The sequence below is a fragment of the Balaenoptera borealis genome (assembly GCF_965194805.1).
Source record: "Balaenoptera borealis genome assembly, chromosome: 17".
Lineage (NCBI taxonomy): Eukaryota > Metazoa > Chordata > Mammalia > Artiodactyla > Balaenopteridae > Balaenoptera > Balaenoptera borealis.
In genome coordinates, this window is record NC_138876.1 from 2,431,226 (window position 1) to 2,449,290 (window position 18,065).

General features: G+C 50.0%; 1 protein-coding gene across 1 annotated transcript in view; it reads left to right on the top strand.

The window, feature by feature from the left end:
• The window catches only part of LOC309614640 (maestro heat-like repeat family member 5), a 54,172-nt gene that overhangs the window by 16,969 nt on the left and 19,138 nt on the right, over positions 1-18,065 (top strand). Inside the window, 7 exon segments of the mRNA XM_082363206.1 lie at positions 1,553-1,646; positions 3,110-3,203; positions 3,206-3,213; positions 4,506-4,790; positions 4,893-5,058; positions 5,061-5,119; positions 8,729-8,927. Coding sequence (XP_082219332.1) covers positions 1,553-1,646; positions 3,110-3,203; positions 3,206-3,213; positions 4,506-4,790; positions 4,893-5,058; positions 5,061-5,119; positions 8,729-8,927 — 905 coding nt within the window.

The following is an 18,065-nucleotide window of genomic DNA, read 5'->3' on the forward strand; positions in this document are numbered from 1 at the left end:
TGGGGGGACCCTGGGTGTGTTTCTTAACTGCTCTGAGCCTTGGTTTGTCCGCCTGTAAAATGGAGATGATAATCCTAGAGCTAACGGTCTTAACACTCGGAGTGAAAGGAGACCCTGGGTGACCCGTGTCTGGAGCAGAGCGGCGCTCTGTAAATAGGAGTATAAATGTCCTCTCTTCCTCCCTACCGGCACTGAGAGCATGCAGCTCAGTGTCACCGATGCATCTACTGCAGCTGGTCTGGTCCGGCCCGCCCTAGTGGCGGGAGGAAGGAGCTCTGATACGCGCTCTACCCCCCGCCAGAAGCCCATCCCCTCCCGAGTTCTGTTAAAGGGAAGCCGAACTGCGGGGAGACGCCTGCCATTGCGGGAAGCCGCCACCAGGGGGCGCGTGCCGTCTGGCCCGGCCCCACTCCCGCCCTGCGCCCACTTTAAGTCCCCTGCAAAGGGCAGGGAGCCGGTGTTAACTGAGCACCTGCTGTGTGCCAGGCCCAGCATGTGCGTTAGCTCACCTTCCCAGCAGCGACCCGTCCAGAGAGCGAGGAAACCAGCTCAGAGAAATGGAGGTGTCTGGAGGGAGAATCAGGGTTGAGCCCCACCCCTGCCCTCTGGGCCCTGCTCTTCATGCCACACCCCCAGGCTGAGTCCAGGCTGGAACCGGACAGAGAAGCAGCTTGGGTGTAGGGCGAGAGTGAGGGGCCCCCCGGACCCAGGGCAACACCACTGCAGCTGCCCTCCAGAAGGGTGTCGTCTGCCTACACCCCAGCCCTGCGGGAGTCCAGGGCGCCCCAGTTACCAGATGACGACCTCATGCTGGCTCCCCCAGGAAATGTAGCCGGGAGCCAGGCACTGGGCTGTGGGACCTGTTCATTTGCATCCCGTGTCCACCTCCACCCTGGCAGGGGGCTGGCTCCAGCCCAGTTCTCAAGTGACAAGGGTAACTGAGGTGGCAAAGGTGGGCTCAGAGAGCTGAAGTGAGCTGCCTGGGGCCCGCAGGGAATTGATGGCCAGCGTCCCAGGGCTCTGCTCCAGTGAGAACTCCCTGTGGCCCCTCCTTCCCTGAACAGTCCTGGCTAGCCAAGCAGCAAAGACTGTGGTGGGGCGGGGGGTGGGAATCTCCTGTATGAGACCCAGGAATTGGGACCAGTGCAAAATGAAAACGTGGGGCCTTTGTTTAAACCTTTTTGAGAATTTCAAGATGGCGACAGCAGAGCATTAAACTGAGCACGTAGAGCCTTCTGAGCCAGGTCTTGTGCAGGTCGCACGCCCGTGAACTTGGAAGTAAACTTACCTCGGCCACTGAGAAACCTGTGCCCTGGGGCAGGTCCAGACCACCCCTGCCCACTTTTCCCAGCTGCCCAATGGGGATCATGGGGGGCCCTTCCTGGGCATGGTGTGAGCTCGCTGGTGTGCAGCCCGGCCTGGGGAGTGTGCAGGAAGTGGGCACCACTGGCCCTGAGAGGCCAATGCACGCAGGCCCCTCGGGAGGCCTCAGGCCTCCCTTCATCCCACCGGGGCTTGGCCGCCACCTGAGCTGCTCCACGTCCCTGCGCAGACTCTGCAACAAGACCTCGGAGGCCCTGGACCAGATGCTGCAGAGCTTCATCGTGCAGAACCCCACGGCCGAAGAGCTGCACTTCCTGCTGTCGGTGAGGGCGGTGGGAGCAGTGCGGGTCTGGCAGAGGTGGGGCAGAGGGTGGACAGAGGAGGCAGGGCCTGAACCGGGGGTGGGGAGTGGTCCAGGAACACAGAGGCTCGAGGGTTGTCCGTCGTGAGGGATCACAGTAGTTTGGGACAAGTTGGGGTGGGGGGGGCAGCAGGTGCAGCCTGGTGGCCAGTGGGTCGTGAATGTCACACTAAAGGGAGTTGATGAGGAAACATGGCCCTGGCGGGACCTGCCCTCCTTCCGCCTGAGAGAACCTCACCTGCAGCAGGTCCCCAGCTGCGAGGGGTCTCACAAGTGCACCCACTCTGTCACTGCCCTCTGGATGTCCCTCCCTGGTAAGAGGGAGACCAGCCAACAGAAAGAGACAGTCCAGGGTCGGGGGAGGCCCAGTCAGGGGAGGTCGTCTCTGCTGGGAGGGTGGAGGTCGGGGCCAGCGGGGCTCCTCCTGAGTGAGGACTGAGAAGGCCGATGGGCAGGAGGGGAGGGGAGAGGAGGGGCAGGGAGGGCCCTCGAGCAGAGGGCACGCGGGGGCAAAGCTGAGCCGCCTCAGTGAGCACAGTGAGCCAGAATGGAGGGAGGGTCTGCGTGGCTGGAGCCTGGGGACAGAGCGGAGGCAGGGGGCAGGGGGTCAGGGTGAGGTTAGGTCAGCAGGGGCCAGGCCACCTCAGGCTTGGGGACCCTGTGGAGGTGAAGGGAGCTGCTGCAGCAGGGGTTCCCGACCTGGGGTGCACGGAAGGAAGTCGGGGTGTATGAGAACGGCCAGGAGGAAACACGGTCTGCATTTTCCCTCACCTCGAGCTTCAAAGTAGCATGCCCCTCCCTGGGGGTGTTGGCAGCAGACCGCAGCAGCGCCAGCAGTGGCTGTCTGCCACCAACAGAAGGCACGGTGGCTGTCACAGGACGTGACCGAGTCACAGAATCTCCCAACACTTTATCCTCATCCAACGTCAGAATCACTAACTCTAATCATACATCCCCTTAACGAAGAGGCTCAAATGTGGTTTAAAGTGTTCAGCACAACTGTTTCAATACGCCTTTGTATTCCTTTGTAATTCTGTGCCTTTATGGTGTGCACAGAAAAGCATTGCTCTGGAAAGAGGTGCATTGCGGGGGAAACAGGTTAAGAACCAAGAGCCTCAAAGGGCTTTGAGCAGGAGGGGCGTGTCAGCTACAAAAGAAAGAAATGACTCCTTCTCTTGGGGCGCGGCTGCCCGGAGCAGAGAGATTAGCCGAGGCTGTGAAATGGGACAAGGAAGGCTGGACGGGGGGAGTGGTGGCCGTCCTGGGGCCTGAGCTGAGGATGTGGTCTGGTCTTGAGTGGGTGTGGCTTAGGCCGGTGGGCAGAGTCTGGGACCAGGGTGGGCTGGGGCCTGAGCTGGGGGCAGAGCCTGCCCGGAGCCGGGGTCCCAGGCTGCAGCACCCCTCCCTGCCCCCGCCCACCTGCAGCACATGTACGTCTGGCTGGCGTCAGAGAAGGCACAGGAGCGGCAGCGGGCTGTACACAGCTGCATGGCCCTCCTCAAATTCCTGACCCACACCTCTACCTGGACGTGAGTACCCGGCCCTCTGGCGCCACATCCACACCCCCTCTGCTGCCCTAGCCAAGCCGCCCTTCTCCCAGAGCCTGCCGAGGCGCACGGGGTCCCTGCCACCAGGACAGGCTGGATCCCCGAGTCCCCTGTGGCCTGGCCAAGTAATCCCCCTTTTTACACACAAGGAAACAGGCTGGGTTGGGGGTTGGGGACCCCTGCTCGAGGCCTCCCAGCTGGAAGCTGAACCCAGGCGCCCTGACCCCTGACTCAAGAGACTGGGCTCCTGCCAAAGCACCTTGAAGCCTCAGGCAGGCTCTCCACCCTGAGCCTGTTTCTCAGGGAAACGGGAGGAAACGAGTCCTCGTCAGAGGGATACAGGGGGAATCAGATGGGAGTGGGGGACCATGAAAGGGCCCATAAAATGTGCAGCCCTGCCCCAGACTAGGGTTGGCAGCTCTGCGTGGAGCAGCCAGCATCCCTCCGCCCTCGTCCATCACGATGCCCATCGTTTCACGGATCACAGCCTAACCACCATCTGTCACTGACGCACTTGGGTTGAATGAACATCAGCACGTGCTCAGGTAGTGAGTGGTTCTGCGTTTATCAACCAAAATCAGCATCAATCCCTCCGGGAGACTCACAGGAGAGATGAGGAAATTAGTTCCTCAGCCTGGCGCCTGGCGGGCATGCCTTTCTAATGAAGATGGACAGGCAAGCTGGCAATGCACAGACCTCCCTCCAGCGTTCCTTTGGTGAGGAGGATCCCTCTCCAGGGGTTCAAAGTGTCTTCAATTTACTCAAAATCAACTTCTGCAACACAGGACTGGGTCTGCGAGAGGCAAGTCAGGCACTTGCCTCGGGCACAAGATTTGTGGAGGCGCCAAAACACTCTGCAAGCAAGATAAATATTTTAGTGGGATGTTTTAAACCATTAAATCAGCAAACTATGCCCCATGGGCTGGCCACCTGTTGTTGTGAATAAAGTTTTATTGGAACCAGGGCCGGGATTAGGGTGAGGTGAGCGAGGCAAGGTCATGGAAGTGCAGGCTCAGATCCTGTCTTTATTTACAATTTTGCAACTTTGTTCCTGATGGATCTTTTACATTCATTTTGATTTTTATATATATTACATTAAAATAGTATTTCTCTTGACTTCTGAGCTTTTTGGCCACCGCTTACATTTTGCCCAGACCCGAATCCCAGCCCTGGCACACAGTTTGAGGGGACCCTTGCTGGCACTGGCCGTGCTGGAGTAAGTACGTGGCAGGGTGGTGATCTGCGTCAGTGGTTCCCCTGCTCTCTCACCACAGCCAAAAGAGGACTTCAAACGGATTGGGCAGCTGGTGGGCATACTGGGGATTCTGTGCCAGGACCCAGACAAGGCCACCCAGTGCTCCAGCCTGGAAGGGGTGGGCCATCTCTACAAACTCCTGATGCGCCACAGAGGTGAGCCTTTGAGGACCACCACAGTGGACCCACTCCCACCCCTAACCACAGCCTCAGCCGAACCCACACCAGCACTCCTGAACTCAACTCAACCCAAATCTCCCCCAGACCCACCCTCTAACTTCAGCCATAAGCCCAGTAATGGCCTTGTCCTGACCCCCAGACCCACTGACTCCCAACCCCAAACTTGGACACAGGCATGACCCTGATTTCAGATGATACTGCCCTACCTCCTACGGGTCCCAAACTAGACCCCAAGCCCACCCTTGCCCGCCCTCAACCCTGCCCAATCCCGCCCCTGGCCAGCAGGGGAAGCCTCGCAGGTGCAAGCACCGTCCCCCAAGCAGCTTTCCCAGGCCAGCGCGGATGGAGCCCCACTCTGGAGCGGCAGGGACCAGAAGGCCACCCCCCCAGCCCCCGGGAGAAGGCGCTCTCGAAGGACCGAGTCTTCCAGCCTGGCAGCTCCCAAGTCATCAAGGTCAAAGCCCTTAGAATCCTGGGCAAGTCCAGGTGGGGGGGCGTGGCCATGCTCTGTTCTAAGCCCCACCACCGCCCCTCTGACGGGGCTCCCGCTGGGGCCAGGGTGTGAGTATTAAAACCGAGGCCGGGATCTCGCCTGCATCTCTGGGGATTAACTGAGAGCTTTGGAGAACCCGTGGCCCCTGGCCTGGGAAGGGGGAGTTGGGGGAGGGGGAATTGGAGGAGGGGCTTGAGATAGACTCTGGGGTCAGGCTTGAGTCCCAGCTCTGTCTCTCGTGGCCGTGCGACCTTGAGCAAACAAACCCCTTCTGTCTGAGCCTCAGTCTTCCTCTGTGAAATGGGCAGAGTGGTGCCGAAGAGGTTCCAGCCACCAGGAGCTCCTAATAAACGGCGCTGGCAGGGTGGCTCATACGATGTCCTTCCCATTGAGACTGATTTTGCAGGATGACCATCTGCAGATATAGCCCCGCCTTCCGCAGGGTGACTCCCATGGTAGGTGTCCTCTGAGGCACCATACGATGTCCTTCCCATTGAGACTGATTTCGCAGGATGACCATCTGCAGATATAGCCCCACCTTCCTCATTTCCCCAGAGGCCTCTCATCATCCTCTGAAAGCCAAACCCTCCTTCTTCGAAGGCATATCGTGTCTCCCCCGTTCTGCTGTCATCTGATCTCCCGTGGCCAGACCCTCCTCGGTCCGTGGCTTGGGGTGTCCAGCAGTTCCCCAGCATCCTTTTCATCATCCCAGTGAAATCCCAAGTCTCTGTGACCGTCTGTACCTATGTGCATTGTGTCTTTTCTGAAGATGAGCGAGACTGGGGCACAGGGCATGGGCTTGACGCTGGCGTTGGCTGGACTGGCCGTGTTTCGTGGGCCTCATGTTCTGAGTGGTCAGTTCACGATGTCTCCGCTGTGGTGACTTCAGCTGGCCCCTTCTTGCTGTTGAACCCATGACTAATGAAGACCCCTGTGTGTGCTGTGCTTGTCAGTCTCCCCAGGCCAGAAGTGGGGTCTCGTCTGGGCCCAGCACAGGCCCTGGTGGTAGAGCCAGGCTTCAGTAAACACCCATTAGGTGGAACCGAGTTGAACCAGATGATGAAAAAGTGGCAGCACTTTTGGCCAGTAGGTGCCCAGTGGGTTTTGAATCCAGCCCTGCTTGACTCCCAAACCCGTGCTCTCTGTGGCTACAGTGGGCTGTCAGCCTGCTGAAGTCAATCAGAAAAAGTTTAGTACAGAAACATCTAAAGTCCTGGGGCCAACACATCAATTGTCCAGGGCCAGAATGGGGAAACGTGGTATGGCTTCCGTTTATGCCAAAGGACCTGGGCTGGGGGCAAAGACAGGGGTGGGGGGAAGGGTCCCCTGGGGGCCAGCTCAGTGGGGGCCAGCAGTTAAGGCGTCCTGGAGCACTTGGGCTCTCAGGTGGGCTGAGTGACTAGGAACATTGGGCCCAGGACCTGAGAAGGGCAGTCTGCCCCATTCCGCACGGTCCCTGCGCACAGGGAGTGGGTGTTCAGCCCTGGCTCTCCTTGGACAGGAAGCAGCAATGCACAGAGCACAAAAAGGGGAGAGGATGGGAGGGTCTGCCAGTCAAGGGATGGTAGTGCTGGGAAGGTTTGGATGGAGAACAGACCTGGGTTCTGGTCCCAAGTCTGTCCTGGTCTTGTTCCCCATGTGGTCTTGTATACTTACACCTTCATCACCACCACTATCATCATCACCAGCGCCACACCATCACCACCAGCACCATTGCCATCACCACCACTATCACCACCACCACCTCACCATCACCACCATCACCGTCACTACCAGCCACCATCACCACAGAACCACCATCATTACCACCATTACCACCACCTCACCACCACCATCACCACCATCACTGCCACTTCCATCTCACATTTATTCATGCTCTGGGTTAAAATAAGTTACCTCAAATGTATTTACCAATCCTGAGATTGTAGTATTCTGGGATTCTGAGAGTCTAACCACCATTTCAAGTTGAATTTCTTCAAAAACATTCTAAGTACTAGAACGTTAACCAAAATTTAACATTTTAGCAAACAATTTTAAATGTAATCTTATAACAAATGTTCTAACCACATTTTTAATAGCCTGATGTTCTAACACAAGAAGTTATTTTTAGCTACAAATATGCCATTTAAATTATCTTAACATTCTAACCAATAACTGATAACCTAACATTCTCACAAACGTTTTCCCAAAATTTTAGAAGAATAAGACTGTAATAAATATTCTCACATCCATTATTTAATACTTATTTTTGTATGTAATATACACGCAAACATCCTAACAGACTTTCAAACATCGCAACAAATACCCTAACATGCAAGGGAACATTTTACCCTCTTAACATCCTTGCGAGCATTACAATTGTCTATCAGGCTTCCCAAGTATATCCCTCACCAGCATTCTGTCTTCCTTTGGCTATCAGATGCTCAGAGTCAGAGCTTTCCAACAGAACCTTCTGGGAGGAGGAGGAGGAGTCTGTATCTGCGCTCTTCGGGGTGGCCACTGTCCCGACGCGGCTGCTGAGCACTTGAACTGTGGGTAGCGCAGGGAGCTCCCTGGCAGTCCAGTGGTTAGAACTCGGGTTCGATCCCTGGTTGGGGAACTAAATCCCACAAGCTGCGTGGCACAGCCAAATTAAAAAAAAAAAAAAAAAATGTGGTAGTGCAGCTGAAGAACTGAATTTTAAGTTTTACTTAATTAAATTTAGAGTTGAATAACTTGGTATAACTGGTGGCTACCATACTGGGAAACCCTGCTCTAAGCCTTTCCAGAAGGTTCTGCCTGGGCAGTCTCCCTCTAGGAGACTGTGGTCTGAGCCTGTGGAGCAGGGATCCCACCCCGACCTGGCATTTCCCGAGAACCCCTGCATCCTGCTCAGGGTTTGGTGTGGGAGGTGACACCCACCTCCCTGGACCTTTAGGGTCACTCCTGGGAGAATATGGGCAGCGAGCAGGGTGGGGCTCCTGGGCAGACTCTGCTACGGGATAGGAGCCCCGGGTTCTGGACTCAGCCTGGTCCTGCCCAGCCCTACCAGGCGCCATGAATGAGGGCAGCCCACACGCCTTCCCAGGCCTGGGGGTTGGCCAAGGTCACCTTGAAGATCCTTAGAAGCGCTGAAGTTCAATTGCTCTGGGTTAAAACCCTGTAAGCAGGAGAACTGGGGCCTGGCGGGTGAGGAGCACCCAGCCGGGCTGAGGCCAGCCAGCGAGGGATCCCACGAAGTGAGGACCGGGCAGAGGAGGGGCAGAGAGGAGGCTGGCCCGGCCACGAATGTCTCGGGACAAGCGCTGGGTCTGAGTGACGAAGGGAGCCGTGTCCCCCCCTCCTGTCGGGCATCACGCCCTCTCTTCCTGCCCCTGGGCTGCGGTTGGCGCAGAGAGACGTGCAGGAGATGTGCAGACTGCAAAATGGGTGCACATGTTGGGGGACCCAGAGGCGCGGGGCTCAGGCAACTGGAAGTGCTCAGAGACTTGGGGAGCCTGGAGCAAGTGAGAAGGGCTATGATGGAGGCGGGGAGGTGGGTGCCCAGCACAGGTGACCATGGTGACAGCCGCCTCCATCCCGCTGCTACAGGAGACCATGAAGCATCTCACGATGGCAGAGCTGCCCGACCTCATCTGGACAGCTGCGGACAGCCTGGGCTCCACCAGCCCCTTCTGCGGGCAGGCGGCCGCCGACACGCTGCTCACTGTCATCCAGGAGCACGGGGCCAAGCTGGAGACCATGATGGGGTTGGGGCCCCTGCTGAGGACTTGCCAGGATGGGGCAGGGGGTAGAGGGAAGGGCTCAGCATCAGCACCCAGGGGCTAGAGCCTCTGGGCCCCGGCCGCATCCCTTAGCTTGGGCCTGATGGGGGAGACACTGACCCCACCCTCAGCAGGAGCCACTCTGATAGGTTCCAATGAGTGAATGAATGAGTGAGTGAGTGAGTGAATGAATGAATGAGGGAATGGCCCAAGCAGGTGTCCCGGGGCCCTGGGCGGTGTTTGCAGGGTCTGGGGCAGACGTGCGTGGATTGAGCAGCTGCTCCATGCCCTCGGATGGGAATGGGAGCTGGGGGAAGAAGGCACAGCCTGGACCCAGACAGTCTGACGCCAGACAGAAAAGGAGGAAAGCATAGTAAATGCAGAGGCAAAGGAGTATACCCACTGGCGTGGGACCCCCAGAAAGAAGATGACTAATGCCAAGACTGCAGACTGGAAGCCTCAGGGAGGTGCTGTTGGAGGTAGGCATTAATTGATGAGACCCAAAATTGGAAGGGGGGAGGGGCCTTTCAGGCACACAGAACAGCACGTGCCGAAGGGGTGATCAGGACATGATGAGGTGGGTGTGTCTGAATCTTCCAATGCTTGGGCAACGTTTGGACAAATTTGGACAACCCCAAATGCCATGCAAAAGCTAGTGGAACTTGTCTCCCCATCAGCCTGGGACTCCCCTTCTGACCAGGCGTCCAGGGCAGGGAAGTGCCTCCCCCTTCAGACTTCCCTCTTAGATCTGCGTCTCTCCCCTCAGAATCACCAAGGGCAGGACTATGCCTCCCCGCTCAGACTTCCCAGGGCAGGGCTGCACGTCCCCCGCAGGAGAGCACCATATCTCTTTCTCCCTAAAATCCCAGCTCTGAATCCCACGTCCTCAGTCTATACCACCTGCTACCCACCCACCACGTGCCTGCCCTGGGTCACTCCTTGGACCCTCTCGCTCACTCCCTCTGTCTTGATCTTGGGGATTTCACCATCTTTCCCTCACCCCGACGTCTCAAGACCTGGATCTCCTCTCTCCCACCCTCCCTCAGCCACCCACTCCCACAGTCATACTCTCGGCTCGGTCACCTCCAGTTTCAAGCATCTCTCCCGAGCCCTGACAACCTCCTACCTCACTCTCTCTGGTACCCCAGTGAGCCTCTGCCCTCCAGGACCTCCACATTCACTGCCTTGCCCACCTTCTCATGTTCCCTCGCCTGTCCTCATCTCCCTCCTCGCCAGCAGAGAATCTACCTTCCAGCGTCAACGTAACTCCCTGAACACACCCCAAGTCCCTTGTCCCCTTTGTCACACTCAGCTGGCAAAACCCAACTCCAGTTAAACCTGGCTCTACCTGCTCCACACCTGCACCTGTGCAGCCAAGTGCAGGAAAAAGCACACCACCACCCTTTAAATTCCCAGCCACACATCTCCACGGGGCCCTCAGTGCTGCCTGGAAACCAGCTGCATTTCCCACCCCTCCCCTCTCCTCAGCCCCCAACACCTCTGCTCACTATTCACAGTCAGCCGCTGACCTTGCTTCCATTCCACTGAAAAACCAGAAGCCACCAGAAGAGAACTCTCACAAGCTCCCAGCACCCAAGACCTGTTTCCAGGAAGGTTTCTAATTTCCATATGGAAGGGCCTTTTTGTTTTTGTTAGTAATGTCTAGTTTTATTGCACTGTGTGATCAGAGAATGTCATCTAATGTTTCTACTGTATGGAATTTACTGATCTTTTAAACTGTTTTCGTGAATATTCTATGGGCACTTGAAAAGGTGTTTTTTTCTATTATCAGGTGTAGGACTTGCTATATACCTGTAAGATTTACTTTACTGATTGTGTTGTTTAGGTCTTCTACCTCCTTACTTAATTTGTGTCCATTTGATCCGTCTTGTACTGAGAATGGTGTGTTAAAGTCTCCTATTATTAATGTGTTTCTATCTATGTATCCTTCCATCTCCTGTAGTTTTTACTTCATAAGGTTCATAATGTTATTTGGTGCACACCTATTCATAAGTGTTATATCTTCTTTATGAATTGGGACTTTCAGCATTAAAAAGTGCCCTGCCTTGTCACATTTAATGCTTTGAGGGCTTGAATTTTCTTATCAGCATCACTACCTCTGCTTTCCTATTTTTTCCCATTTGCCCAGTATGGATTTGTCCATGCTTTTATTTTAACCTTTCAGAATCCATTTGCTTTAGGTATCATCCTATATATAGCATATAGTTTGGTCTTGATCTGTAATCCAAATTGAAAATCTTTTTATTTTAATAGGTGAGTTAAGTCCATTCACATTTATTGATATGACTGATATGCTGAATCTCAACTCTGTCATAATATTTTGTAATTGCATGTGTTTTATTTGCTGTTTTTTTTCTATGAGATGTGTATTCTTTGAGCTTTGGTTGTTTTTTTAATTTAGGAAGGGTTGTATTTTTGTTCTAGTTGCTACGTCTGTACTCCTAACCTATTTTAATGCCCTTAGTCCCTTGTTTTCTTATTTAACCTTTTAATATCTGGTTTACCCATTTTTATTGATATCCTTAAACTCCCATCTATTGCCCATATAACAACCAGTGAGATTATTCGTCCCTTCTCCTTTTATGTTTTCATTTGCACACTTCAAAATTTGCAATGTCATCTACCTTCCTCCTCACATTTGTTTTTAGTGAGTACACACACTCACCCTAAGTCCCTTTGCCAAAGATTTCTAGTCATCTCTTAGCTTGACAAAGCTCATCCTCTGACAGATTCCTCAAGAAGGCTCATGGATTCAGAACACCCTAGGTTCTTTTATGAAGGGCAGCTAGGCTGGATATAAAATCCTTGGTTCACACTTTCTTTTATTAAGTTTTTTTATTGTTTGGTTTTTGTTTGGTTTTTGTTTTGGGCCATGCCATGCTGCATGTGGGATCCTAATTCCCAGACCAGGGATTAAACCCGTGTCCCCTGCATTGGGAGCATAGAGTGTTAACCACTGGACTGCCAGGGAAGTCTCTAAGTATTTTTTTAATGCTGCTCAATTGTTGCCTTGCTTTGTTTTTGAAAAGTCTGATGAAAAAAAAAATTTTTTTTTTTTTGCCTTTGTAAGTTATTTGATCTTTTTGCCTGGAGACCTTGGAACTTTTTTCTTTATCTTTGAAATACAACAATTTTACTAAGAAATGTCTCAGAGTTGATCATTCTGTGTTAATTTTCCCAGGTACCTGGTGAGTCTTTTGAATATGTAGATTTAAGTCTTTTGTTGTTATTGTTTCTGGTAAGTTCTCTAGGTTGTAATTTTTTTCTTCCAGTTTTATTGAGAGATAATTGGACATTCAGCACTGGATAAGTTTAAGGTGTACAGCATAATGATTTGACTTACATAGATCATGAAATGATTACCACAATAAGTTTAGTGAGCATTCACCATCACATATAGATACAAAATAAAAGGAAAAAAAATTTTTTTTCCTTGTGATGAGAACTCAGGATTCACTCTCTTAACAAGTTTCATATATAACATGCAGCAGTGTTCATTCTATTAATCATGGTGTACATTACATCCCTAGTACTTCTTTATCTTATGACTGAAAGTTTGTACCTTTTGACCACCTCCATCTAATTCCCCCTCCCCCAACCCCTACCTCTGGTAGCCACAAATCTGGTCTCTCTTTCTATGAGTTTGTTTGTTTTGAAGTATAATTGACCTGCAACACTGTGTTAGTTCCTGGTACACAACGTAGTGATTCTATATTTCTATCCATTTCAAAATGATCACCATGATAAGTCTGGTTACCATCTGTCACCCCACAAAAATATTACATTATTATTGACTATATTCCCAGCACTGTATACTTCATCCCTGTGATTTATTTATTTTGTAACTGGACGTTTGTACCTCTTAATCTCCCTCACCTATTTCTCTCTTGGTTATAGTTTTAAATATTAGTTCTGTTCCATTGTTGTTTTTCTTCTTCAGAGACTCCAGTAATTCAAACGCTAGTCTTTCCTTGCCTGTCTTCCATTTCTCCTACTTTCTCTGTGACCCTTTTTACTTCTCTTAAATTCATCTTTATTCTCTTGGTGGTCTTTCTACTTTTCCTCAATGCCCCTTTCTAATTTTCATTTGAGTCTTATCTCTCTTGAGCACCTTGAATTCTTTTTTTCCACTTCTGAATTCAATCAACTCTCTTTTCCTTTCTTATTAGAGGGCTTTTTTTTTTTTTTTGGTCCTTTTTGAATTTATAATTCAAGGTGGTTTTTCATATCTTTAAAGGCTTGCTTGAGTATATTGGCCTGCATGTGGGGTGTTGTCTTACACTTTTATCTGAATCATGGTTGTTTTTCAGGGGAGGAATTTTCTCACTGGATGTGTGCTTTTGTTTTCCAGGGGTTTTTGCAGTAACTCTATGGATCTATTAATTTTTCTCCTGTTTCTATACAACACTATTAGAGTGTTTTGTAGAATTTCAAGTTCAATGGCACCCTCTTCTGTCAGTATAGCAAAGTCCAGGTAACTTAGCAGATTTTTAGTTTTGGTGGTAGGTGAAAGGGTTATGTATCCTCCAGTTTGGGAGGTACCTTTTCTCTTGTAGGACCTTAAATTTTTCCTCTTTGTGCCTTTACCTTTCACCAACCAATTTCAAGGGGTACTTCTTTCTTTTTTGCCCTTTTTTTCCTCCCCAAAGCTGGGTGTGCTGAAGGCTGCGTGTGTTGAAGGCTGCCCTTCAAATGCGCATTCTTTTCAGTCCCTTTCCTGTGGTCAGTGCTCTGGTTTACTTGGTGTCTTTCTTCTTTATTGTTTCGTATTTTCAGACTTAAGATGGACCTTGTCTTCCTGAAGGTGATTTAGAACAACTTTGAGCCCTGTTGCCAGGTCCTGTCCCCTCTCCTCTCCATAGTTTCTCTCATCCTCCTTTTATCTGCCACAGAGTCTCGTGGTGGAGCAGGGGCGGGGTGGGAGTGTGAGAGACCGCAGGCCGGGGCTGGCATAGTTCTCTTCTGCTTATACTCTGTTGAAGTCTGGGTGTTCTCTGAGGTCACATTGTGGTGGTTTTACTTTTCTCTTCTTCTTGCTGTGTTGTTTTTCAAGGAAATTTTGAGAGGCTGGTGGGGGGGGACCCAGGCAGCCACCGTTGTCCTCAGCTGCCCAGGTCTATAGTTCAGTTTTATCTGTATTGGAATTTATATCTAATTTCTTCAGTTCTAAGAAGCACATTTTTCACATGTCAGCATCTATGAAGTAGGAGCACATTTTACATTGATGGTGCCTTACACCTGGATTGATGTAGGCTTCTCAGTCACCTGGGGGCACTCTCAGCCTGAGACCACTTCATATTTAAGTCTCTGCTGGAGGGTGTTTGGTGGGGGGCACAATGGTGGTGTGACTCAGACCCCAAAGTAGGTTTTGTGGTTTGGATTTGCAGGAGAACCATCCTCCTTCCCCACAGTGTGCTGAGTGAGCATGGGTTTTCTTGCTGTTCTTTCTGCAAGGCAGGGGTTTTATTTCCTTTTGTTTTGCTTTATCACATTTACACTGTACACACAGCCCTTGGGGTCCAACCTTTTTGGTGGGGACCCTATTAGACTCCCATCTCGGATAACTGTTCTTTCTTAGTAGTGCATGAAATAATGGTGGCGTGTCCTAAAATATAAACAGAATTGTGTGATATGAGCCCTTCCAGTATTCTTTTGTTACCTGGCTTTTTCCCTCAGCATCTTGTGCTTAAGACTCCTCCCAATATGTTACATATAGTTGGAGTTCATTCATTTTGGTTGCTGTGTAGTATCCCATCCTATGAACACCAGTTACCCTTCTTACTACGGATGGACATTTGGGTTTAGGTCTGTGGTTAACACTGCTGTGAATTTGCTCATACATGTGCTCTGAGGCACATCTGCATTCAATTTCCATAGTATAGGCATGGCACCAACACTAACATACGATGCAAAATGTTTCCAAAGTACTTAAACCACCTCTCATTCCCACAGTATTTTTTTAAGAGTTCCTGTTGCTGCACATCTTCACGAACACTTAACATCAACTTTCTAGTCAACCATCAAAATTTTAGCCTATCTGGTGGGTAGTATTAATCATATTTCCATGTTAATTTTCACTTTGCTGATTAAATAATGAGGTTGTACATCTTTTCATGCCCTTTTTGGCCATTGGAACGGCATCTTTGGTGATGCCTGTTCAAGTATCCTGCACATTTTTCTGTTGGGTTGTCCCTCTTTTTCTTATCAATTTCTAGAAATTCTTTACGTACAGTAATCTGGATACAGGTCTCAGTTGATTTTATGTTAAATATCTTCTTCCACTTTGCAGCTTTCCTTTCGCTCCCTTACTAGGTCTTTGATGAAAAGGAGTTCCAAGTTCCATCATTCATTCTCAGACGTTACCTTATAAAAATCCTAGAGTTTGCCTTTCTCATTCAGCCCTCCAACCACCCACATCATGGAGATGTGAATCGGGCTCCAGTTTCTTCTAAACATCCAGCATCCTTTATCAAGTGCCCCACCCTGTTCCTGCAGCTCTGGGTACTTGCATCCTGCAGTCAAGGGTTGTGTGCTGAGGGACTTCCCTGGTGGCGCAGTGGTTAAGAATCCGCCTGCCGATGCAGGAGACATGGGTTCGGGCCCTGGTCCAGGAAGATCCCACATGCCACAGAGCAACTAAGCCCGTGAGCCACAACTACTGAGCCTGCATGCCACAGCTACTGAGCCTGTGCTCTGGAGCCCGCGAGCCACAACTACTGAGCCTGTACACCACAACTACTGAAGCCCGCCTGCCTAGAGCCCGTGCTCCGCAACAAGAGAAGCCACTGCAATGAGAAGCCCGCGCACCGCAACGAAGAGTAGCCCCCGCTCACCACAACTAGAGAAAGCCCGCGTGCAGCAACAAAGACCCAACACAGCCAAAAATAAATATAAAGTAATAAATAAGTTTTAAAAAAAAACAGGGCTGTGTGCTAGGGACCTGCCTTTGGGCTCTCCCTGCTCGGCTCTACTCTGCTTGTCTGTGCCTAGGCCAACACCCAAGGTTCTCATTCCTACAACTTTATATTAATTCACTTCCCCTGATCCAGAAAGGCCTCCCCCTCCTCCTTCCGCAAGACTGTCTTGGCCATTCTTGGTCCTTTGCATTTCAACATAACTTTTAGAATCATTGCCCAGCTTCCTCGTCTTCTCTTTTTCCTCTTTCACCCTTGGGCAACTGCTTTTACTGCATTGGCCCTCAAAGCTGGACTAAGAATAATCCTTGGTTTGGCACACTCATCCATCACGGCTCTATGCATGGCCTGCTTTAATTTAGTTTTTTACTTAGAGCAAGGATTCTTCTCAGTAATCGAATGCACACTTGTGAAGCTGTCACCCGTACCAAAGCCAGGGCCCTAGTTATGAACTACATCTAAGGACGGGGCTGCCCACCGTCACTGCTGCCATCCCCCTGGCTCATCCACACAAGGGTCTTCCTTCTGTTGCTGTCTTTTTATATAGTGTGATTGCATCTAAACATATTCTTAAAAACACTTTATTTGTAGTTTCAATAACTTTATATAAAGAGTATCATGCTGCATGTAGTCTTTGGAGATCTTTTTTCACCGGCCTGATATTAATGTAGATTTTTAGATCTTGATTGTCTATTCTAATCTAATCTAGTAACACCAGTTTTCCTTTCTTTAGTATTGCATTGTATGTCTCTTTCCATTTTTTTAAATAGACGTTTCTTTTTTTGGAGCTGTTGTAGGTTTGCAGAAAAGTTAAGCAGAAAGTACAAAGTTCCATCTACTTCCCTCCCCTGCCAGGCTCCTTTCTTGGTAACATCTTGCCTTAGTGTGGTATGTTTGTTACAATTGATGAGCCAATACTGATATATTATTATTAACTAAAGTCTATAGTTTACATTGCAGTTCACTCTTGGGGGTGTACATTCTATGGATTTGGACAAATGTACAGTGAGTGACAAGTATTCACTATTATAGCATCATACAGAACAGTTTCACTGCCCCCAAACCCCCTGTGCTCTGCCTGTTCATCCCTCCCTCCCCCTAAACCCCTGGCAACCACTGATCTTTTGACTGTCTCCATGGTTTTCCCTTTTCCAGAATGTCATAGAGCTGGAACCATACCGTATGTAGCCTTTTCAGGTTGGCTTCTGTCACTTTCTGACATGCTTTCAGGTTCCTCTGTGTCTTCATGGCAACTACTCTCACTCCTAGGAACTCTTTCTCTTTCTTATTTCTTTTTTTTGGGAGGGGCGGTGGGGTGAAATGATCACCGCAGTAAGTCTAGTTAACAATCATCATCATTCATAGTTACAGATTTTTTGTCCTTGTGGTGAGCTATTCTCTTAGCAAGTTGCAAATATACAATACAGCGTTAACAGCTATGGTCACCGTGCATACATTACGTCCCCGGGACTTATTTATTTTATACCTGGAAGTCTGTACCTTTTGACCCTCTTCACCATTTCGCTTACCTCTGACTCCTCACCTCTAGCAACCACCAGCATGTTCTCTGTAGATATGAGCTGAGTTTTTGTTTGTGTGGTTTGGGTTTTGTTTTCATTTTGGATTCCACATGTAAGCAAGATCATGCGGTATTTCTCTTCCTCTGTCTGACCTAGTCCACTAAACCTAATGCCCTCAGGGTCCATCGATGTTGTCTCAAATGGCAAGATTTCCTTCTTTCTTATGGCTGAATAATATTTCATTTTATATATATATACATATATATATATATATGTATATATACACATATATGTATATATATGTGTATATATACATATATATATATATATATATATGCTACGTCTTCTTTATCCATTCATCTGCTGATGGGCAATTAGGTTGTTTCCATATCTTGGCAATTGTAAATAATGCTGCTATGAACATGGGGGTGCATATATCTTTTCAAGTTAGTGTTTTCGTATTTTTCAGATAAATTCCCAGAAGAGGGATTGCTGGATCACGTGGTGGTTCACTTTTTAGTATTTTGATGAATCTTCATACTGTTTTCCATAATGGCTGCACCAATTTACATTCCCGCCAACAGTGTGCAAGGGTTCCCTTTTCTCCACATCCTTCTCAACACTTGTTATTTCTTGTTGTTTTGATAATAGGAGTGAGATGATACCTCATTGTGGTTTTGATTTGCACTTTCCTGATGCTGAGTGATGC